At 36.4% G+C, this 25,194-nt stretch overlaps 1 protein-coding gene across 1 annotated transcript in view; it reads left to right on the forward strand.

Annotated features, from left to right (window-relative positions):
- brf1b (BRF1 RNA polymerase III transcription initiation factor subunit b) overlaps positions 1–25,194 on the forward strand; it is a 319,216-nt gene that overhangs the window by 153,583 nt on the left and 140,439 nt on the right. The window contains exons 9-12 of the mRNA XM_039741834.1: positions 5,855–5,981; positions 6,942–6,981; positions 9,079–9,171; positions 10,042–10,308. Coding sequence (XP_039597768.1) covers positions 5,855–5,981; positions 6,942–6,981; positions 9,079–9,171; positions 10,042–10,308 — 527 coding nt within the window. The remainder of the gene's footprint in view (positions 1–5,854; positions 5,982–6,941; positions 6,982–9,078; positions 9,172–10,041; positions 10,309–25,194) is intronic.

A 25,194-nucleotide genomic window follows, 5' to 3' on the forward strand; every position in this document is an offset into this window, starting at 1 on the left:
TTATTCCTAATAAACACTTCTCCCACAAATTTATGGAGCAGTTTCTATTATTTGTTTGCAAATTTCCCAGTGGTTCATTGAAATTATATATATAAACACACTGTTTATATACAGTAAAACCTAAATATTATTTTAAAGATATTGAGTGTCTCCGATATCACATATGTTACAGCCATTACGATAGACAGGCCACCAGCAATAAATACGTACAACATAAAATAGTATACAGTAAATGTGTGTACAGTGACACTAAACGTACGTACATGTACTAAGTACTGTAAGTAGAAAATTTAATTATGGTTACTCACCAACAATGACACGATGACTTGTCCGATAACAGTTTAATTTTACTGCACAACAAAGAAGAGCGTTACAGTTCTTCCAAAGTAGCCACTTCAGGCAATTGTGTAGCACTGCTGTCGTTCTTCTGGCAGTCTTCAATGCAAATCCCTAAAGCAGATTCCATCCAGACTACTGCCTTATTACATCCACTTACAACTCATTTTGCACCCTGGTTAAAAGGATACTGCGGCCGTAGATCTTGTATTCCTTTCCTACTTTTTAAATAAAAAGAATCGTAGCCTTCAACAAATCCAAAACATTTACCTTTTCGGCAATCGTTAACATCTTCCGTTTGTGCTTGGGAACGGCCCCTGAAGCAGTAGCAGATCGTTTTGGAGCCATAATGAAGGGCTTGACTATGCACAAAGATAAACACAAAAGAGCACAACTCTTTACACAGAGAAACGCGTTGATGCGAGACTTCCTGGTTAACACTGCATTCAGCAGGCAGGAACTTAACTGCGTGCTCTGATTGGTTAGCTTCTCAGTCAGGAGAACTTAACTGCGTGCTCTGATTGGTTAGCTTCTCAGTCATCCGCCAATAGCGTCCCTTGTATGAAATCAACTGGGCAAACCAACTGAGGAAGCATGTACAGGAAGTAAAAAAGACACATTGTCCACAGAACCCGCGAAGCAGCGAAAACTCCGCGTTATATATTTAGTTATGCTTTCATATAAAATCAGCGATAGAGTGAAGCCGCGAAAGTCGAAGCGAGGGATTACTGTGTGTGTGTGTGTATGTATGTATGTATGTATGTATGTATGTTATGTGTATATATATATATATATATATATATATATATATATATATATATATATATATATATATATATGCAAATCCACAACTTAATAAAGACGCTGCCGCTAAATACTCGCATAGCGATTTGGGTAGTGAACAGTTCGATGAATGAAACCTGTTATCTTTACAACGGTTGACAAACACGAAATGTAACTTGAACACAACATGTCCTCCAAATACGAACCTGACTGAAAGAAATAATGATAATCTAATCCTTGATGACAGCAACACTCATAACAGTGACAAAACAATTACTTTGACAATCATGTTACGTTATTTTTAAAATGTTTCTTTTTCATAACTTCTTTAACACACGACTTCTCCGCCGCAAAGCGCGGGTATTTTGGTTGTCTGGACATAAACAGCAAGAATATAGTGAAAATGTGGAGAATAAAGTCGACATTTTGATGTCTACTTTAACCCCAGCATAAACGTGAGATCAATGTGAAAATGTTAAGAATAAAGTGGAAATGTCCAGTTTAATCTAGACATAAATGCCAAAATTAAAGTAGAAATGTCGATAATGAAGTCAATAGGTTGACTTTTTTCTCAACGTACATCCTTCATTTGTTTTCAGTTATTGGTGTTTTGTCATGAGACATTTAATGTTTTAATATTTAGTATCATTTCATTTAGTGTTGAGAAATTAAGAGCAACAGTTGAAAAGAATATTAGGAAGGCTTAAACACAGTTGGAGAGAAATATTTTAACAGTAATAAAAATGGTCAAGGAGGAGGTGAAGAGTATTATGAATGGTAAAGGTGAACTAGGATATACAGTGGAATAGCAAAAACTTGGAACTTGGATTTGTCTGTCATTTATACATAAGAATAATTTAATAACATCTCAAAAGTCACTGGGACAACTAAGGAAGTACTTGGTGACTTGTGAATTGTAGAGGGAGAAGTACTGCTTACATTAAATAACCAGAAACAGATAATGTTAATCCTTAAGTGCTTAAGGAGGTCAGTACATATATAATCCTTTAGCAAATGTTTTTCAAAACTGTCTGCACAGGCTAATAAATAAAACGTCAAAAAATGGTGATCATATTAAGCTTACTGATTTAAGTAACTATAGACCAGTACGCTTAACATTCATTACAGGTAAATTAATGAAAGCAATTTTTAAGGAAAAGATCAAGCAGCACATGTCTAGAGCAGGAGTATTAGCAAATACTCAACATGGGGTCAGATGAGGAAGGTTGTATTTTACTAAGGAGGAATTCCATGAGAATGCAAGAAAGGCATATGATATCATTTATCTTGATTCTCAGAAGGCTTTTATTAAGGTACCACATGAACGTTTAGTGATCAAACAAAAAGAAGTGGAAATTCAGGGTACTGTCTGTAGGTGCATATAAAATTATCTCAGATACAGGATGTGAAGGGTAATGGTGAGGGGACCTTTTTAGAATTAGTAGATGTTAAAAGTCTTTCAGGAATCTGGGAAAAATATATCAGTAGGCTGGTTAAGTTTGCAGATGATACCAAGCAAGATGAAAGGGCAGATAATGTTGAATCAGCTAAATTGTTACAGAAGGCCATGAACAGCATGCAGGCTGGTCCGATTTATGGTAGATGAAATTTAATGTAAGTAACTGTAAAGTATTACATTTAGGAGGTACAAATGTTAGGTTTGAATACACAGTGAGAGAACTAAAAAGTACCCCTTATGAGAAGGATCTAAGAGTCATAGTGGACTCATCATCTACATTTAGACAGTATACAGAAATGATCAAGAAAGCTAATAGGATGTTAGGTTAAATAGCACAGTATGTGGAGTCAAAGTCAAAGGAGGTCATGTTTAAATTATACAATACATTAGTCTGGCATCAAATGGAGTACTGTATTCCATTTTGGTCTCAATATTACAAAAAAAGACCAGCAGTTGTAGAAAAAAGTTATGATATTAACTTTCCCAGGCCAAGGAATAGAAAAATAATTTAGGACAGAAGAAGAGAATTTTAATTTTGTTAATTATCAGTTTTTACCATTGGTAATGGCAGTAATTAAGTAATTCTGTCAGGCTTGTACTTTATTTTCCATACCTTTCTCTGAAGGAGGTCTCTAGCTATTAAACTTTTATGTCAACGTAACTTGAAGAATACAATATATAAGTTGTATTTTGTTCTTCTTTCAATATATCTCCCTCTTTTTACACAATAATTAATAACAAACATATATAGTAAAATTATAACTGTACATATACAGGCAGTCCCTGGGTTACATACAAGATAGACTGTAGGTTTGTACTTAAGTTGAATTTGTATGTAAGTCGGAACAGGTACATTATTTTAATAAATGCTATTGTTGAGCGACTGTAACCAAGTGCTCTGCAAATGAATGATGGAGTTTCACCTCTCTCTGACCTTTTTATTATTTCTACTTTTTTTTCCAATGGTGATGATTTTTCTCTTTACTGTATCACCAGCACTTGCATCAGATTTGTGTTTCAGAGACATTTTTGAAGGGTGAAGACAAAAGATTAAGATGAGCTCTTCTGTACAGCACTGTACACGCTATCACAGCAGGAAGGCACCAGTCGTCAACACGTCTGATGTACTGACAAGAGACAACTTCCTGCTATGTGCGTAACAATACAAGCAGGCTTGCTATTGAGAATGAATGGTGGCGGCGAGGGACGGTTCATCACCAGCCCACCTCACAGTCCCCTCCACTACAGTATGCTGCCTGCAGCGTCCATCCACCGAGAATGAACATGGTGCGGCCAAATACGGGTAGTGAATAGCCCACGATCGCCCCAATTTAACAAGCAGCCATCCAAAGCACACTACAATGCTACCTTCCACCGCCCTGTTCAGCCACAACTGGGTCACCGCTTGCAGCCTAACCAGCCGCACACCGTGAACGAAAGGAGCAGCCGTGTGTGGTGGGCGGGCAGTGAAACCGCTTGCCACCGGGAGCCACACGAGGGACACTACACTGCACAAGCAGCGAAATTGCCCCCCTCCAGCCTCCATCCAGCCACAGCTTGCAGTGTCCCCAGGCCAAAGATGACGGAGCAGCAGTTACTGAGGCGCATGTGTCGTAGCTCCGGCCCCGTTCGTAAGTCGTAGGTCGGATGTCCGTAACCTGGGGACTACCTCTATTGACATAGAAGAAAGGATATAACGCAAATGTGACAAACAAACATAGAACACAGAAAAGGCTGGTTCTAACTTACTTTGGCACAAGTAAACAGTTTTACAAGGCTTTACTTTAGGCTTAAGTGGAGGTTTGATTTTTGTTTTTGAGGTCGAGTGCACTCTTTCGCTTTGCAACATGGTCCTGTCTTTGTGGTATGCTGTGTTTTTCTCGATTCAGTGTTAAGCTCTCTGCGGTGTACTCTGCAACTTCAAGGTAAAAGCATTGATTTTTCTGGCATAAAAGTATAGATGCTGAGGATCCCTTCTTGAAGTAATAATGGCTGATTATCAGTCTTCTCAGACTTAGCAGAATGGATCTCTGCTTTCAACTTCCCAAAGAGGGAGCAGCTAACCTGCTTTTAAGTTTCAGAGAGGAGTGGGTTTCATAGAGTGCAAGAGTTCAAGTAGAGAGTTCAGAGATGAATGCAGCTGTTTTAAATGTATGTGTAACCTCTGGTGATTGGATTAAAGTCCCTTTCAGTTATAGTGCCAGCTCGTCGGTGTGTTATTTTGTCCATCAAAGTCACTGGTTGAATTATAGTTGTTTGTTCGAACTCCATTTGACACATTCTGGTCTAAAGAGGCCTCTGCAAAGATGTCAGTTCACCTCTAATTTACACCTTTATTATCAGGCAAAGTATTGGCTGGTCCTGGTATTGTAAGAGCTATAGTTAAGGCAATTTTTGGGAATGCTAATTGGGGGTGAAGCTGGATTTCTGCTTACTTGTTAATTCTGATGTTTTTAACAGGCCTTTTGTGCCACTAAAATTCTAGCAGAATGAGCCATGCTCACTTTGTACTACACAGTGCTAGGGTTAAGTCCAATAAAGAAAAAAATGCTAATTTTGTGAATGCAAGGTATGAGCAATTAGGACTGAATGAGTTGAACATTTTCAGTTTATGTAAATGGAAATTAAGTAGTGGCAATATTAGAGCGTTTTAAATTATGAATAGAATTAGTATAGTGGATACCAAGTGTGACTTTAAAATAAATTCTGCAATAAGAACACATAGACATGGTTGGTAGCTTGTTGAAGTCGGATTTCACACAAGTGTTCGAATTTTATTTTTTTCTCATGTGAATAACTATAAAGACATGAAATAAACTACCAAGTAGTGTGGTGAAGAGCAGGACTTTAATGACCTTCAAATCGTGAGTTGATGTTATTTTGCACAATCTAGGTGAAAAGGATTGCCATGTCTGATGGGGTGAATGCCCTGTTCTCATCACAGTTTTTGGAATGTTCTAATGTTTTACTTTGAAGTGTAGATATTTTAAAATGTATTTCCCTATTTACTTCAATGTAATTATTATTTTTTTATTTATAATTTCCAGTTATCGATGTGTGCGTTTTTTAGCTTTTAATTTGAATGCGTATTACCCATTTTCAGCATAAATTTGAAACAGCGACTGATGCTGATATGTCTTTGTTTAATTTTAACTTTAACTGAGCAACTGAACCAAGACCATATCATTAAAGAATCTTGACCTCTGCTGATCTCCTCATTCTTCACTGTATTTGTGTTGGTTTTTTCCATTACAATTCCATCTGAAATATGACCAGGCTTAATGAATTTGAAGATACTCCAACAAGTCAGTTAACAGTAGAGCAGTTTATGAAAGTCGACTTGGAGGAAGAATGTGATCCACCATCTTTCACAGCAGGACTGAGGAAAATTAAAATTCAGCAGGTAAAAAGAATATTACTTTTTATTCACCAAGTAAATTAACACAAACTGATTAAGATTGGAATGTGCTTTATAATCTTTGTTAATACAATATTACTCTTTATGTTAGAAAAGTAAATGAATGTGATAAATTTCATGGTTTAATTAAGGTTGCAACAAACAACTATTTTGATAATTGATGAGTTGATTGATTACTACTTTAAACACTTAATTAATCAAAGTTTAAAACACATTAAATTTATTTTCGAATAACACTACAGTTTTATCCAAATATAACTCTTAGAACATAATGTGCATACATTTATATGTGCAAAAAAAAAAATCCTTTAACACATCTGAAGTTTTATTGGTACCGTGCAGCAGTTTTGAACTACCATGCAGGTGTTATATTATCACTCCACGCGGGATAAAGTTTGTTGACTATTTCATTGTTTACCAACACTCAGTGCATCAGAGGGTTCCCTTGATGTTGATCATGTGTTGTTTCCTCTGCTTTGCAGGGGCTTCCCCTCTCCACCCCGGATTACCGCTTGTGTGCCTTTGCTTTGTGGCACTCTAAGCTTCTCAGAGGACTTGCATTTTAAAGTATCCCCCACCCCCAACCCGCTCTGAAAGATGAAATCCGTTTTGAATCTGCACATATGTTAGTCACATCCGCTTTTTGGCATATGCATATTTATGCACTCAAACACACTAAATACATATGCATGGATTCTCCCTTTAGGTTTCAGCATTATGTTTTATGTTTTTATTATTTTCTTTTTAGTTGTACTTGATTTATAGCGAATACTTAGCAATTAAGTGGATATGCATTTAGTAAGTTCAAATTGGAAAAAGATAAAAACAAATGAAATTGTTCAGCAATGCTAATATTTGATTCATTTTCTTCCATTACTTAAAATTTGTATAATGTAGGCACCATTATGTATTTAATGAAGTGTTTCTTTTGTTTTTTGTTTTAAGCTCGAGCAGGAATTAACCAAGAAGATCCAGGATGTTGAAGGTATTGTGATTGAGAGTAAAGAAATGTATATTAACATACAATATGTGTGAGTTCCTACGAAAGGTATTCATCCCTTTGGATGTTTTCCCATCTTATTATCATTGTATGCAACACTGAATCACTGTGGATTTAATATGACTTTTTTTTACATTGATCAGTTCTTTAATATCAAAGTAAAAACTCTGCAAAACATAAAATAATTGTTTGCATAAGATATCACACCCTTCAAAATCCGTATTTAATAGATGCACCTTTGGCAGCCATGACAGCCTTGAGTCTGTGTGCACTTGTCTCTATCAACTTTACACAACTGGAAACTGCAATTTGTTCCAGTCTTTTTTTGAAAAAATTCTCAAGCTCTCAGGTTAAATGGAGATTGTGAATGGACAGCCTTTTTTCTGGTCCAGCCACAAATTTCCATTTGGATTGAGATTTGGACTCTAACTCAGTCTCTCCAAGACATTGGTATTGTTGTTTTTAAGCCATTTTTATATAGCTTTAGCTTTATGCTTGTGGTTGCTGTCTTGCTAGAAAACACATCTTCTGTCACGGCGCAGATTTCTTGCTCACTACATTAGGTTTGCACTAGGATTTCCCTGTATTTGGCTGCTTTCATTTTACCCTCTGTCTTCACAAGCCTTCCAGGGCCTGGTGCAGGCGGGCATCCCCACAGTATGATGCTGCCACCACTACGTTTCACTGTGGGTATGAAGGTTTTTTTTTTTTTTTTTTTTTAAATGTAGTCTATATAGCCATAAAGCTCAATTATGGTCTCTTCATGTCATGTGAATATATATATATATTTTTTTAAACAGCTGCTTTCTCTTTGCCACACTTCCATGAAGCTGCAACTGGTAAAGTGTAGGGGCAGCACTTGTTGTATGCGTAGTCTCCCCAGTCTCAACCTGCAGCTTGTAAATCATTCTGAATTCTCATTTGTCTCTTAATTGCCTTCTTCACTAGTCCTTTTCCTGCACGGTCACATTGTAGATAGCCTGCTGTAAGCAAATTTACAGCCATACTCTTTCCATTTCTCCGTAACTGATTTAACTGGACTCCAAGGGATATTCAGTGACTTGTGCTTTTCAATCCCCTATTCACAGTGTTGCCTGGAGTGTTCTTTTGTCATCATTGTGTAGGTTAGGCCACCATACTGACTCGCCATAAGTCGGACCTTCCAGGTTAAAGTGCATTTACAATATCCTACAATCATTTGAAGCCCTTTCACTACAGTAAGTTTATCTCCATTGAACTAAGTCTGTGATTTCTGCAAACAGTTGGCTAGTGATGATTTTAGATGTGACTTATTAAACAGGATTCCTACTTATATATTAATATTTTTTTTATTTTTGACAACTTTGTATAGATATGACTTCACTTTGATATTAAAGAATCTTTTTCTGTTAATCAGTGTCAAAAAAGATTAAATAATCCCACTGTGATTTTATACCAGTAACGTGAAAATTGCCAAGGATGTGAATTCATTTTATTGGCAGCTTATGAGCACATTAATATTTAGTGTTTATGATGTACAGTTATTTCCCCTCACACATTTCTGTATACATAGAGTGCCTTAAAGTATTCAGCCCTCTTCCCTTTTTTCACATTAGATTAGTAATTTTACTTTTAAGTTGTGCATAGTTATCACAGAGCTAAACTTTCCTTTGAAAGCGTGAGCACAGTAATTTTGGACCTTATATTGAAAAAATGGATTTAAACGTACACAATACTTTTAAGCGGGTGATTCCATTGATGACTTTCATTTTGTGACAATTATTTATTGTTTTAGCCTTTTCAATTGATTCAATATGATGTGCAAATCCTAATTCATTCTTATTGGACTGGTGCCTATTTACGGCTGCTTCCTGGCTTGTGTCTAGTAACACTGATGTAGTCTGTGGATAAGTGAATTAGAACATGAATGGTCTGAGAAAACAAACTGAAGACCTGTATTGGGTCCTAAATACTTTAGCAAAGCCAGGTAACTGCAAATAACACTCTGGTTATGATATATAAAAAACATTTACATGCATTGCAGCAGAATGCCAAATACTGCATATAATAATGAATCAGGTTTTCTTCTTATCTTAATTACAGATGAAATTGCAAGTTACCAGGATGAAATTGAGACTGAATTGGAGAACAGTCGCCCAAAGGTCAAAGGGATGTATGCCTCATTATTAAAGGATGGTATGTATCGAACTATCACCTTTTTCTTTATTAATAAACTGCCTCATAATAGAACTGTGTACTTCCCATGCCCTGTCATTATTTGTGCATTCTTTTTACCAAAAACATTTTTTCATTATTTATTTAACTTCTGTCATTAATAATTGTGTAAACTGAGGGAGATGAAAGATAAAAAATTAAAAACTTATTCATAGTGTCAATGTGAACATCGCAAAAATAATCAAAGTCAACAAGCTTCCCTGGGATTCTTGTCTTTGAAAAGGTACAGAACCTGAACAAAACATAGTAGCAAAAAATATTCTTCAGTGTGGGGAATTCTATGAATGTCTGTTTCTTTAAGTTTACTGTACCCAGATTAAGAAAATCTTTAATACCTGCTTAAAAGGGAGTCTGAGCCATATGCAGGGCTAAGGTGACTACAGACCAAGTCACCACACCACCTTGTGAATCTATAGCTTATTATACTGAAAGGTGTGGATGAAATGCTAATGTTTCTGTTTACAAATTGTCTGATGTATTTTTCCTTGCCTTTTACATATAAAGAAATGTAATTAAACAAATATGTACAGAGATATCCTATAAAATATCTCTACTGAATACATTTCCTTGCTTTTTTTCATGTTCCATCTGTTACTTTCTTGTTTTCTCTCTAATGGTATTTTTCTCACTTTTCATTGAATAGTCTCTATTTTTTGGTTTCTTCTACCAAAGTAAAAGGCTTACTTGTTATAGGTATTAAATGCTCATTTTTGTTCTGTTTCTATCAAGGATATGCTTTGTTTCAATTGCCATTTGCTATAGTGAACTTTAATAAATTTCTTTTTTTTATTTAATGTAAGAACTGGTAAATATAAACCAATTCTGTTTCAGACTCATTGGATGATAGCAGCTCTTTGACCTCTGGAATTCATGGTGAATCAGAAGCAGAAGATGAAGAACTCACAGTGGCATCTAACCATCTTAGCAAGGATTTGTATGATAAAATGCAGCAGAAAAACCCTGAAAGTGTTGATGGGCAGTGTCAGCCAGCCTCAAAAACTCCATCCCTCACTTCATTGCTGGGTCCCTTACCAACTGCTGCAAGTCTCGGTCTTACAGAATCCATTAAGGAATGTATAGAAGACAAAAAAGAAAGTAGTAAGTATAACTATATTAATTGATCTAATTATCTGCATTTTTTATGTTTTCACAAGTACAGTAGTTTATTTGACTCTCTTGATGTAACAAATGACAGTTTTTGTGGTGAAACGTTGAGAGTGGACTTATATAGGAAAAGGCAAAGCAAATGTCTCATATTGTACTTTTAACTTTGGAAACTTGTATAATCTTGTCCATAAATTTTGTTCATGCATCTTTACTATTGTAAAATTAACATTAGCTCTGTCCTTTCTTGTACTGCATCTGCTATTTATGGACTCCCTAATACATTTATGTTATATTGTTAATTATATACTCAGCAAAAAAAGAAACGTCCCTTTTTCAGGACTGTGTATTTCAACAATAATGTTTTAAAACTCCAAATAACTTTACAGATCTTCATTGTAAAGGGTTTAAACAATGTTTTCCATGCATGTTCAATTAACCATAATCAATTAATTAACATGCACCTGTGGAATGGTCGTTAAGACCTTAACAGCTTACAGAAAGTAGGCATTTAAGGTCACAGTTCTAAAAACGCAGGACACTAAAGAGACTTGTCTACCGACTGTGAAAAACACCCAAAGAAAGATGCCCAGGGTCCCTGCTCATCTGCGTGAACGTGCATTAGGCATGCTGCAGGGAGGCATGAGGACTGCTGATGTGGCTAGGGCAATAAATTGCCATGTCCGCACTGTGAGACGCCTAAGACAGCGCTACAGGGAGACAGGAAGGACAGCTGATCATTCTCGCAGTGGAAGACCACGTTTAACAACACCTGCACAGGATCGGTACATCCGAATATCACACCTGCGTGACAGGTACAGGATGGCCACAACAACTGCCCGAGTCACACCAGGAACACAGAATCCCTCCATCAGTGCTCAGACTGTCCGCAATAGGCTGAGAGAGGCTGGACTGAGGGCTTGTACGCCTGTTGTAAGGCAGGTCCTTACCAGACATCACCAGCAACAACACCGCCTATGGGCACAAACCCACCTTCGCTGGACCAGACAGGAGTGGCAAAAAGTGCTCTTCACTGATGAGTCACGGTTTTGTCACACCAGGGGTGATGGACGGATTCGTATTTATCGTCGAAGGAATTGAGCACGTCTGGGACCTGTTGGATCACAGGGTGAGGGCTAGGGCCATTCCTATGTTAGACTACTTTAACACTAGAATTACCAGAACCTACGAAAAAACTCGTAATTCCGTCCCACCTTAAATTGCTTCTTAAATCCCTTCACACCTCTCCGCCAGCGTCCTTTGTCTTCTAAATGTGCTGATAAAGAGAAGCTAGGAGCAGCTGGCTATTCCATCCCCCCACCAATTTAGAACGTGCACGAACTTCTCTCAGCTCATGCCTTGATTGAGTATCTGGGAGTGAAGTGGAGTTTTAGAGTGGAAATAATAGATCGTTATTTGGAAACACACGCATTTCATGTCTGTTCCGTTTCTACAGTAATCTGTGTAAACACATTGTTAAAACAGAAACGTTTTTTATATTCTAGTAGTAGATGACAAAATGTAGGCATAAACTATATAATGTATGAAGCCTGAAGTCCAAATAGCAAAGCATTTTCACAAGAATAACACAACAATTGCGCTTTTATTCAAAAATATAACTGCAGAAACAAAAATACGCTTTAACATGCAACATTGACAGCAGTTTATTATAACTGCCTCCGTGGTGCAATGGAATCAGTTCTCGCCTTGGAATCAAAAGGTCACGAGTTCGATCCTGCGCCACTCCGTTTTGAGAAGTAAACTGCTCTTAGTCTTACTATTTTAGAATAAAAGCATACATTTGATTTCAGTCTGTAACAGCCGGTGCAATTTATGATCCTTGTTTTTTTTTTTTTTTTTAATTCACTTTTCATTCTCTCAGTCGCGTTCAGAATCAATCCATACAACCCCATCTGACACGGCTGGTTATATTTGAACCTTTAATGAAAATGTTTCTTTGCTATTTGGACTTCAGGCTTCATACATTATATAGTTTATGCCTACATTTTGTCATCTACTACTAGAATATAAAAAACGTTTCTGTTTTAACAATGTGTTTACACAGATTACTGTAGAAACGGAATAGACATGAAATGTGTGTGTTCCAAATAACGATCTATTATTTCCATTCTAAAACTTCACTTCACTCCCAGATACTCAATCAAGGCACGAGCTGGGAGAAGTTCGTGCACGTTCTAAATTGGTGGGGGGATGGAATAGCCGGCTGCTCCTAGCTTCTCTTTATCACCACATTTAGAAGACAAAGGGCTGGGAGAGGTGTGAAGGGATTTAAGAAGCGATTTAAGGTGGGACGGAATTATGAGTTTTTTCGTAGGCTCTGGTAATTCTAGTGTTAATCTATCTAAAAAAAGCAAGCATCTTGTCATGAAGTGTTTTTAGATATTGTTTTATTCCATATAGATATCACTTAGAATAATTTTCCTGCTTCTTGTATTGCAGTATACAACTCTGTGTTTGTTAAGCATATTTTCATGAAATTAAATTATAAGAAATCTTCTAGAAAGCAGTGTATCTCCTGCAGTTGTGTGGAAATTAGCATACCTTATCCTGGTCATCAGTGGCTTTATTCATTTAGTTAAGCCTAAGTATTGGCTATAGAAACACTGACAAATATGCCTGCAGTAGACAGACTAGTAGTTTTATAGTTGGATGAAATAAAAAGAATCTTAAGTTTAGGAGTAAAATCACACTCCTAGCTCTGGAGCTGGTTGAAGGAGACAAATTAGAGTTGTTGATATCCTTGTATTCCATTCCCGTGGATTTACTTATCCGCTATTATAAATATGTTACCCATTTCTTGACACTGGCTGTCTAGTTGTACCTATTAGCTACCTTACGGATTAAAAAAAAAAAAAATTCAGAGAGATCTGTCTGGGGTCTACGGTGGGTCTATGATGCCTTTATATGTCCAGGGCTACATGTATGCTACACTGAATGGATCAACATGTGCGTACCTGGCTCCAAAATGTGTGAGTAACCCATTTTGCCATAGCTGGCAGTTTTTCTGCATGAGCAAGACATTCCCAGTAAGTTTGCACTTATTAAGCCCATGTCCTTTGTACACACCATCCATTGCTACTACCGATTTGCATTTTTAGATTTCACTGTTGTATATAATAGCAAGGGTGGTAGCTCTCATCTTTCTACTTGTCTTTCTGCTTGTCTAGCATGAAGCTTTGTATTTCCATTAAACTTGAACTTCTTCTAGCTGTTCTTTTTCATGGAAGACAGATTATAGCAGGTGATTGTGGATTCATTGATAATACACTAAAAGGAATTTAAAACGTGCACTTGTAAGAGAAAATTCCACATTAACCTATACTGTATATTTATTTATCAATAAGGTGCTACTGAATGTATTTTTATATATGTCTTAAGCATTAGTATACATTTATATATTTCTCGAGTGCTCAAATTTTAAACACTTTCAGAATGAAGACAAATTTTAACGTTGTACATAATTTGCAATCTGATATGCTAATCTGAACACATTTACAGCTATCATTATTAATGATGGGATAACTTGCACATCATCGTAAATTTCTAAAATATTTGTTCTAAAAACATTTACTGTATTTGTTTTCACTCTATTAATAGTGGTTACAAAATCTTACTAAAGATGCAATATAGTTTGACATGGTCACCATATAAATTAGTGCTGCTGGCTCAAGGATTCAGTTTTTTGGTGTCCATGAGGAGTTTGCGTTTCTTCACACCTCTGTGGACATTGGAGTTGGAGTGGCTGTCAATTTTCCATTCTGCAAAGTGAGGCGAAGAGAAGACATTATTAGCATACAGCACCAACCCCCAGTACGGTGGGTTATTACCATCATTAAAGCAATAGAATCCCTGAAGTCTATGAAAAAACTCATAATCCCGGGCCACCTTAAATTCCTTCGCACCTCTCCATCAATGTCTTTGGTTTTGCAAATGTGTCTATCAGCGCAATCAGCCTGCTATCCCATCCCCCCACCGACACAGCTCAAGTCGCAAAGAAGATTCTCAGAGCTACAGTCCGTTTATCTGGGTTTGAGGTGCCTGGAATTGTAGAGTGTCAATTAATATATCATCATTTAGAATACATACAGTTCACGTGTGTCCATTTCAGCCTCCCGGCTCCACTTCCTCACTATTCTGGTGGTAACAGTTTACTGTCTCATAGGCTTATAGCAGGAAATAAGATGAATCAGGTAGTAGTCAGATTTGCCTGAAGGAACAAGCATGATTACATTAAAAGGCATCTTTAACATTTGAATACAGCAGGTTCAGCTTATTATTGCCTTGAATAGAACAAGTCACAAACTGATAGAAATTAGTCATCATTTGTTCCAAAGACACATGGTTGACGTCACCACATATTATAACTGCAGGGTCGGAGTGAGGCATCATTAAAGTGTTGGTGACAGAATGAATCGTTTCTGTTGCTAGGTCCCCATTTGCGGAGGGAGGAATATAAACATAAGGATGATGTTATTTATCTACCTGGGCAAATAACATGGACGAATTCCGACAGCCAGAATTTCAATATCTGAATTATAAACTGTAGTTTTTAAGTGTAATATGCTGTTTTACACCATTCCTAATTCACACAAATGATCATTCCCCCTCCTGTCTTTTTTTATTCCACACTGCACCGGGTCTCTGTCTCTATGATCAATATTAATAATAATCACTGTGTATGCTTTTTTAAAAGGAGTTGTGGAGTTTGTTGCCATGTTAATGGCTTCCAGCTAATTAGATTTAATAATTCATATTGTATCAAGACAGCATAGGTGCAAATAGCCCTATTTCAGAGAAGGCTATTTTTTTCTGGTTGTAGTAGTCCATTATATGCCAAGAACAGCTCACCTTAGCAAAGAGAAGCAACATTACTTTAAGAAATGAAGGTCAGTCAATCTAGAACATTTCTTCAGGCAAAAACTTAAATGCTATGATGATCAGCCTCAGAAATCACCAGGTAAGTGCACCTCAGATTGCAGTCCAAGTAAGTGCTGCACCACATTGTTAAAGCAGCAGACACATCTCAGCATCAACTGTTTAGCGGTGACTGCGTAAATCTGGTATTGATAGTAGAACTGGTGCAAAGAAGCCAGTGCTGAACCAAACAAATTAGAAAAATATACTTGCTTGGAACAAGAAACATAGGCCGTGGATATCAGACAGTGGGCATCTTCCCTTTGGTTTGATTTATTCAAATCTGAGATTTTGCTTCCAGCTGTTGTCTCTTGGTAAGAAGTAGAAAAGGCAAATTGATAATGTCTGCATGTGTGGTTGCCATACATAAGTATGGAAATGATGTGTGATAGTTGAGGATGTTTTTCTGATGACACTGGAGACGATTTATTTAAAAACTAGCAAAATACCCGCGCTTCGCAGCGGAGAAGTAGTGTGTTAAAGAAGCAATGAAAAGAAAAGGAAACATTTTGAAAATAACGTAACATGATTGTCAATGTAATTGTTTTGTCACTGTTGTGAGTGATGAGTGTTGTTGTCATATATATACAGTCATGTGAAAACATTAGGACACCCTTTGAAAGCATGTGGTTTTTTGTAACATTTTTAATAAATGGTTATTTCATCTCCGTTTCAACAATACAGAGAGATTAAAGTAATCCAACTAAACAAAGAAAACTGAGGAAAAGTCTTTTCAAGATCTTCTGTAAATGTCATTCTACAAAAATGCCTATTCTAACTGAGGAAAAGATAGGACACCCTTGCCCCTAATAGCGAGTGTTACCTCCTTTGGCTGAAATAACTGCAGTGAGACGGTTCTTGTAGCCATCTACCAGTCTTCGACATCGGTCTGAGGAAATTTTACCCCACTCCTCAATGCAGAACTTTTTCAGCTGTGAGATGTTTGAGGGGTTTCTTGCACGCATACAGCCCTTTTCAAGTCACCCCACAGCATCTCAATGGGATTCAAATCTGGACTTTGACTTGGCCATTCCAGGACTCTCCATTTCTTCTTTTTCAGCCAATCTTTGGTTGATTTACTAGTATGTTTTGGGTCATTGTCATGTTGCATGGTCCAGTTCCGCTTCAGCTTTAATTTTCTAACTGATGGTCTCACATGTTCTTCAAGCACCTTCTGATACACAGTAGAATTCATCGTGGATTCTATGATGGTGAGCTGACCAGGTCCTGCTGCAGCAAAGCAGCCCCAAACCATGACACTTCCACCTCCATGCTTCACAGTTGGTATGAGGTTCTTTTCTTGGAATGCTGTGTTTGGTTTACGCCAAACATGTCCTCTGCTGTTGTGTCCAAATAATTCAATTTTGGACTCATCTGTCCAAAGAACATTATTCCAGAAGTCCTGGTCTTTGTCAACTTTATCTCTGGCAAATGTCAGTCTGGCCTCGATGTTTCTCTTGGAAAGCAAAGGTTTCCTCCTTGCACACCTCCCATGCAAGTTAAACTTGTACAGTCTCTTTCTGATTGTAGAGGCATGTACTTCTACATCAACAGTAGCCAGAGCCTGCTGTAGTTCTCGAGATGACACTTTAGGGTTTTGGAGACCTCTTTTAGCATCTTGCGGTCTGCTCTTGGGGTGAACTTGCTGGGGCGACCAGTCCTGGGCATGTTGGCAGTTGTTTTGAAAGCCCTCCACTTGTAGACTATCTTCCGGACAGTGGAATGGCTGATTTCAAAATCTTTGAGATCTTTTTAAATCCCTTCCCAGACTCATAGGCTGCTACAATCTTTTCTGAAGTCCTCTGACAGCTCTTTTGTTCTCACCATGGTGCTCACTCTCACTTCAACAGTCAGGAGCACACCAAACTAAATGTCTGAGGTTTAAATAGGGCAAGCCTCATTCAACATGCAGAGTAACGATCTACTAATTATGTGCACCTGGTGTGATATACCTGTGTGAGATCTGAGCCAATTTAAGAGGGAATACATGTGAGGGTGTCCTATCTTTTCCTCAGTTAGAATAGGCATTTTTGTAGAATGACATTTACAGAAGATCTTGAAAAGACTTTTCTTCAGTTTTCTTTGTTTAGTTGGATTACTTTAATCTCTCTGTATTGTTGAAACGGAGATGAAATAACCATTTATTAAAAATGTTACAAAAACCACATGCTTTCAAAGGGTGTCCTAATGTTTTCACATGACTGTATATATATATATATATATATATATATATATATATATATTTACACACACACACATAAACATATATATATACATATACATATACACATACATATACACACACACATATATAAACATATATATACATATACATACATATCTACATATATACACACACAGCTATTTCGTATCAGTGCAATACGCTGCTTGTTAAAACGGATAACTCCCGCTCTTACGTGCAAGTCTGCGTGGACATTATGAACTATCGTATTTGTTCAAGTTCTATTTAAATTTTAAATAGACGGAATTTTTATTTAGTCAACAGAAATATCTTTGGTAGGAATGGTAAAAACAGACAGGAATATTATTCGTGAATAAATCAACTCAAACCTTAAACAACTTATAATATTTTGCTCTCCATAAAAATTTATCCTGTCTAAATTATACAAGTTAGAAATAAAGTAAACATTAAAAGAACAAACATTCACATTTCTTTACTCTTATGTAATTTTATATAAAAAATAAACTTAGATTTTAAATATCCCAAAAGATTTTGCTCTCCATAAAAATATATCCTGTCAAAATGATACAAATTCAAATATGAACATGCTGCATAACAAAACCTAGAAATATAAATGAAATGTGTTCCTTTCAGCAATAACAAATCAAATCATTCAGTTTTCTTTGCTCATATGTCATTTTAGAGCTGGACGCCTGGCATCTTTTTTTGGCCACAGGTTCGTTTCTGTTTGGTGTGAGGTTCTGTGTTGTGGAGATTCTCAGGATGGATTGCAGGTGCTCATCAGTGAGGCGACTCCTGTGTGCTGTTTTGTTAGTCTTTATCACTGAGAAGAGCTTCTCACACAGATATGTGCTACCAAACATGCACAAGGTTCGAGCCGCATGTAGACGGACTTTTTTTGTTCTTCAAAGTCACCAAAGCTCCGTGCAAACTCGGTGCGCAGTGCGCTCAGTTTATCAGCAAAGTGCGTATTTGGGAACACCGTAGTGACGACTTGGTTTAACATTACTTGGCAACAGGGAAAGTGAGGCAAGGTGCACTGCATTATGGGATCTGTAGTTTATTGTGTTACCAGCGCTTCATATACCCGGGCTTTAATAACAATAATACAGTATATAAAATGATCTCGGGCGGATATAATTACACTGGGCGGATGTGGCCGCTGCCCTTGAGTTTGACACATATGGACTGAATAGAACTTGAAAAGATATATTTTTTCAAATGTGATCACGCAATTCAGATAGAGTTGACGCAAGCACTACAGCCTGCATGCCTCAATAAGTCATCCTTCCCTCGCTCTTACTTTTTTACCGTTCATCTAATGAATACACTGAGTATGGCTTTACCAAAACAATCATTGATGGCAAATAAAGTATCTATTATTCGAGTATGTAGAGCGGGATATATATATATACATATATATACCCGCGTATCGCAGCGGAGAAGTAGTGTGTTAAAAAAGCTATGAAAAAGAAAAGGGAACATTTTAAAAATAACGTAACATGACTGTCAATATACGTATTTGTTTTGTGAGTGTTACTGAGTGTTGCTGTCATCAAGGATTTGATTATCATTATTTCTTTCAATCAGGTTCGTATTTGTAGGATGTGTTGTGTTCAAGTTACATTCCGTGTTTGTCAATCGTTGTAAAGATGACAGGTTTCATTCATCGATTCGTTTCTTACTGCATCAATAAACAGCTCGTCTTCTTCTTTATCTGAGACCTGACACACTGCATGCACGGGTTTTTTTTACACTGTCTTCCTTTAGCGGGACATTGACTTTTTCCAACGTGTACTTTGTTTCCGCAGTAGTTGGATTTATGAATATGCTTGTAAGTATGAGACGCTTCATATTTTTTGCTGCCTTTTCAATTGTGTAATTCGGTTTTGTTCAGCTCTTTGGAACTGTTGCTCTTTATCTGTGCACTGCGTCAGTTCACGTGAGCCACTCGGTGTACATGCATCGAAGGTTCCCAGCTGTGCTGGTGCCATCTCGTGCTATGTCCATGGCTGTATTTAATGTTACCTTAGTCCTGGCACTTAAAACTTTCTCTCGCAGTTTCGCTGAGTTTGTGTCAAACACCACCCTGACCATCTCATCTTCCTCTCCATAAGCACAGTCCTTCACCCGTGAATATTTACCCGTGGCAGTTTGCTATTGGATTGCCGCTGACGGACGGCCTTATATGGGCAGGCACTAAATTACAAACGCCAGCGGCAGCCTGTCTACGAACTTAAAGTGTAGGTTTACATCGTGCTTTGTTTCCGAAGTAGCAGAACTCATGAATATGGTTGTATATGTCACTTTCGCCCGCTTCTTATTGTTTCGCTGCCTTCTCAATTATATAATGCATGTTTTCTTCAGCGCTTTTTGAGGTCTTCCTGGTTTTCTATGTACTGCGTGATTACGTGGGAGGCGTGATGATGTCACACGAAACTCCCCCCACGGCGTTGAAGCTCATCTCCATTACAGTAAATGGAGAAAACTGCTTCCAGTTATGACCATTACGCGTAGAATTTCGATATAAAACCTGCCCAACTTTTGTAAGGAAGCTGTAAGGAATGAACCTGCCAAATTTCAGCCTTCCACCCACACGGGAAGTTGGAGAATTAGTGATGAGTCAGTGAGTGAGTGAGTCAGTCAGTGAGTGAGTGAGTGAGGGCTTTGCCTTTTATTAGTATAGATTAAGCATGGCTACCCAAGCCTTAAGCGATGACAAGTCACCCCATCCAGCTTGTGTCTAGTTGGGCCACCATTAGGTTTTCAGCAGGACAACAACTGAAAATGCACCTTCAGATTATGTATGAGCTTTTTTTACAAAGAACAACAGTGGTGAAGTGTTGCTGCAGATTATCTGGCCTCCACAGTCACCAGACTCAAAAGAGATTTGGGAAGAGTGGTGCCGCACACTGAAAGATAAGCAGACAGTAAGTGCTCAGCATATGTAAGAACTTCTTCAGGGATGCTGGGAAAGCATCAAAGGTGTCCATCTCATGGAGCAGGTTGAGAGAATGCAAGAGTGTACAATGTAATCGTCAGACAAGGTGTTGCCTTGAAGAAACTGAATGAACAAATTGATTTCTTTAATACTTTGGTCACTGCATTATTCCATATGTGGTATTTCATATTTTTCATGTCTTCACTATTATTATTCATTATCTAAACTCAGGAATGCAGAACATATTGAATTTTGGTCCTTTAGGAAACGGTGACAGACGAATTTTAAAGTCACTAGATACTAGGTAATTTTTTTTATCTTAATTTCTTCAAAAGGGGAAATTAATGATGAGCAGAGTGGTATCACTCATTCTTTGTTAAAGGAATTTATGTTACTGTCACATTTAGATTGAATAAATGGATTAATAAAACAGGCCAGCATTTCTTATCAAAAACTTGCTCTTCACTCTGTTCATTCGTATACATGTGTTTTTTGTCCCAGTTCAGCAAAATATAAAGAGTGTTTCTAGGGCATCCATTTTGTGGTCATACTGCTGTCTGGTGGTTTTTCACTCTGTAGCCCCACTAAGACTAACTTGTTATCTCTCCCAATATTGCATGTTTACTCTTGGCTTTATTCATCCTGTGCCTGTGCTACATCACAATTGTGAGGATTTATGAGTCTGGCTGATAGGTAATGGTGATGATATATATAAATATAGTGAACATAATTATATAGGACAGCCTGGGATAGGCTTCACCAGACCCCGCAACCTTATTCAGGACAGAGCTGGTTAGAAAATGACTGACTGACTAGATTTATCTTCTTTTTTGCATATTGCTAAGCTTAGTCAATCTGTAAATCATTTCAGATTGCTGCCTGAACATTTCAGTGGTTAAGCTAAATGTGTATCCATTTAACAACAAATGTTCAAAAAATATTGTGTCTTTGAACATTCCGTTTGTACTTTAAAATATCTTGTTTTCTTTTTTATTAGAGAATAGTACTTTGTCATTAGGATTCTATTCAGTCATTCCCTTTAAGTCTGTATTTTTTCATGAGCCAGTGTGTTGAGCCTTTTTCAATAGCATATATCAAACAAAGAGGGAGTCTAATTTAAATGTTTCCATTATTTTTTTCATTTAAATAAGTTGTCTTGTTTCTCCAGGATAATCATTCTTACTCTAATATGCACAGTTGTGTATGATGAGAATTTGTTTTGTTGAGTTTTAAGGGAGCTAAATAAATAAAATGCAAAATGTCAATGTCAGATCATTTGCATGTTGATCTATGTCCTAAAAAAATTTAAATGTATTAGTTGGTACGTACACGTGTTCTTGAATTCTCATGAACTGTAGATTGACAAAAGTGCTAGGGTTACTAGGGCAAACAGGCTCAATACAAAAGCAATTATCAGAGAACATGGTCTGCTGGTAAGTAATTGGGTCTGATGTAAACACTAGAGCTTATATTGTCAGCTTCTCATGCCTTCTGTTTCTGCAAAACTCTGTTGTTGAATATGAACTTTGAACACTTATGATGACATGCCAAACAGGAGCTCCTTAAAAAATGAAAGGTTCAAGAGGCAGCTTTTTATAGGAATAACCTGAATAGCTGTTTCTCCAGAAAAATGACCGAACGCCCCATTAATTATATATACATTACTCATATCAAAATACCATTAAATCGATTAAAAAATAAAGCCAAGACATTACTAGTGTTTTTAATGGCTATTACTACTTGAAATGACTGATTTTTTTTTTTTTTTAACTTGTTATTCACATATGACTGCAAAGTCCCATTTTCAACAGCGAACCGTGTCCTGGTAAATTTTTTGTCCTTTTCTGTCCCCTGGCCATTGAACCTTACTCTTATTCAATGTTAATTAATGTTGATTTATTTTGTTTTATAATTGTGTCTTTCATTTTTCTATTCTTTAATATGTAAAGCACTTTGAGCTACTGTTTGTATGAAAATGTGCTATATAAATAAATGTTGTTGTTGTTGTTAATCATAAAGCAGTAATTAGGTTTTGAAATCATACTGATATATTTAATAAAATCTTTTATGCTACTATAATAGTTTTGCCACAGCCCCGAAGTTTATTCACCAAATGTTATGATTAATTCCACATTATTGTTGTTAAATGAAACTGTAGGCCCATTGTCGCATTTTCATAAAAACTGCTGTGTAAACTACTTCTTTTTAGTACTTACATTATCTTGTTGCAAGTATTGCAATTAAAACAAAAAAAAAAACAATTGTGGTTCTACATGAATTTTGCACAATGTAATAATTGTTGAAAGCACCATGGACATAAAGAGGAGTGAGACATAAAGAGCAGATAGCAGTTCATTATGTGACAGTACATACTTTAAAGATAAACCTCCATGTAAGTTTTTTCACTATCAGTCTGACTAATACAGTACAGATGCCTTTTTGTTCTTTGGTTTAGTTTAATGAGAGTTTCCCCAGATAGAAGCGTTTTTCTGTGATCCATTATTCTTTGTTTACATGTTAAGAATTTTTGCCCGAAACCTAAATTTTAAGTATATGGAATAGTACAGCATTTGATGATTGATGCTGAATGATAATGGACATATTTTCTGTCTCCTCCACATCAGCCTTTTTTTATGTTTGTATATCTTAATGCAGGTTTGTACTGAATGAGCCTCTGTGCTTCAAAATTAAAAGCATTCCAAACACTAAATCTGTTTTTATTTTTAATTTCTTTTTTGTGCTGTGTCACAAGGACAATGGAGTTTTGTAACATTATTTACCCTTCATAAAGTAAGTGAACTGTATAATAAATAGCTATATCTATTCCATTTTGAGAACAAAATTATAGAAAAAATGACTTAATACAATAATTCATGAGTAAACCTATGTATTAAATTTGCAGCTTCATTCTGTGAATTTCCATATTCAGAAAGTAAAAAAGCAAAGTCCCATATCTCCTGGTTTTAATCATTGTGTTTTTCATATAGATCCAGGAACAGTTTCTCTCCAGTTTTTAGGCTAGGGGCTCAAAGTAATGTGATTCATAGAGCTAACCCTCTGAGCCTATAAAAGTCATTTATAACCTTAATATAAGATGATGTATTATTATAACACAGTAAATAAACCTTTGAGGACTGGATTACATTACCAACCCCACTCCCTCCACCCCAATGTAAAATGTTTATTTAATATTTTCATTACAGAATGCTCTCTTCCGTACTTCTTAGTTATGGACATTTCTAATTCCCGTGTACTACTGTATTCATCACATTTATAGCTTCAGGAAGTTTAATTTGTATTTTAATAGTTAATATCGTTTTGGTTGTGATATAGTGAACCAAACATTTTTACATGTGATTGAATTTCCATCAGGCTTAGTATTTAATACTTCACTAGAGAGTGGGAAAAATATTAAACGTGATTTCCTTATTCATGTTCTTACGGACAATTGCAACTAATGTCTGGACAAACCTGAACTAGCTGTATGGCACTAATATCCTAATACCTTGATGATTTTGCCAATACATGTTAAGACCTACTACTACAGTTAATTTACTTGCCAGCAGACCATGTCCCAGGATAATTACTTTTCTATTGACACAGTTTGCTTCATTATTTTTTTCAATGTGAAAATAGAAAAATATCAAATTTTTACCTTTCCTTCAGACCCAGTGTGAAACATCTTACTGCTTACACAGCCTAAACCTTTACAGTGTTTGTCATTAGATGTAACATCCATTCTAAAGAACATGCATGTTTCTTTGAGGAGATACACTGTTTTTAATTTTCTTTTTTTCTATATATTATGTTTCCTTGCCTTGCTGATTAAAAATAAAATCATGAGCTTATCCTATTGCAGTAAATGACATTTATGGAAGGATGAGACATGCCTATTTCTCATTATGAATATGGGCCTGCAGCCTCCATCACTTGTAATGCAAAAGAACTCTGAATATTATGTACTGGCAGTTTTTATATTATCATTCATATAAAGTGAGTGAAGATGACATTAATCCCAAGTATACTCTGTACTGTAAAGAAAATCATAATGTTTATATTCTTTTGAAGGTTGCTGATAATTACAGTCATAACCATGTAATTCCCATGCACTACTTAGAAAAGTGTATTAAGAAGAAATAGGCAGTTGGTTTAGATTGTCCAATTAATTATATGGTGTTAAGTAAAAAATTTAAAGAACACAGATAATTTTTATCTGTAAAGTAAATTCTGTTTACTTTATTGACCTTTTTATTTTCCTACTTAATATAATTTTAGAGAGTAATAGAGAAATAGTTGTATTTACGAAGTGAAAATTAATTCGCATTTTGAAACCATAACATTCTCAAATCCACTTACTCAAATTCAGGGTCATGTTGATCTGGAGTCTGTCCTAGAAACACTGGGAACAACACTCCTAGAAGGCCAATTTGAAACTGCCAGTTAACCTAATTGAAATGTATGTAGGGACAAGAGTGGAGAACCAGCATACTGATTAGAAAAAGCAACATAGTGTTAAGGAATAAAACTCCACACAGACTTCCAACAGGAGCATGATTTATGTTATGTTACACTGAAACCAGAATTTGTAAAGCAAATGTTTTATCTTCAAATTTGCAGTAACTGCATGCTGAACAACAAATTTGTAACATCTGTTGAAAGCCAATTTCTTAATAAAGTAATGTTTTTTAAATAAAACTGGTCGTTCAAGTTTTTGTTTCAGAATTCTGCTCAGTGCTTCACGTGTTGGTAGGGTTAAGCCTTAGCTTCTGAACAAGGAAAATGACTTGCAGCGGATTCAGGA

Source organism: Polypterus senegalus, chromosome 18 (assembly GCF_016835505.1).
Source record: "Polypterus senegalus isolate Bchr_013 chromosome 18, ASM1683550v1, whole genome shotgun sequence".
In the NCBI taxonomy this organism is placed as follows: domain Eukaryota; kingdom Metazoa; phylum Chordata; class Cladistia; order Polypteriformes; family Polypteridae; genus Polypterus; species Polypterus senegalus.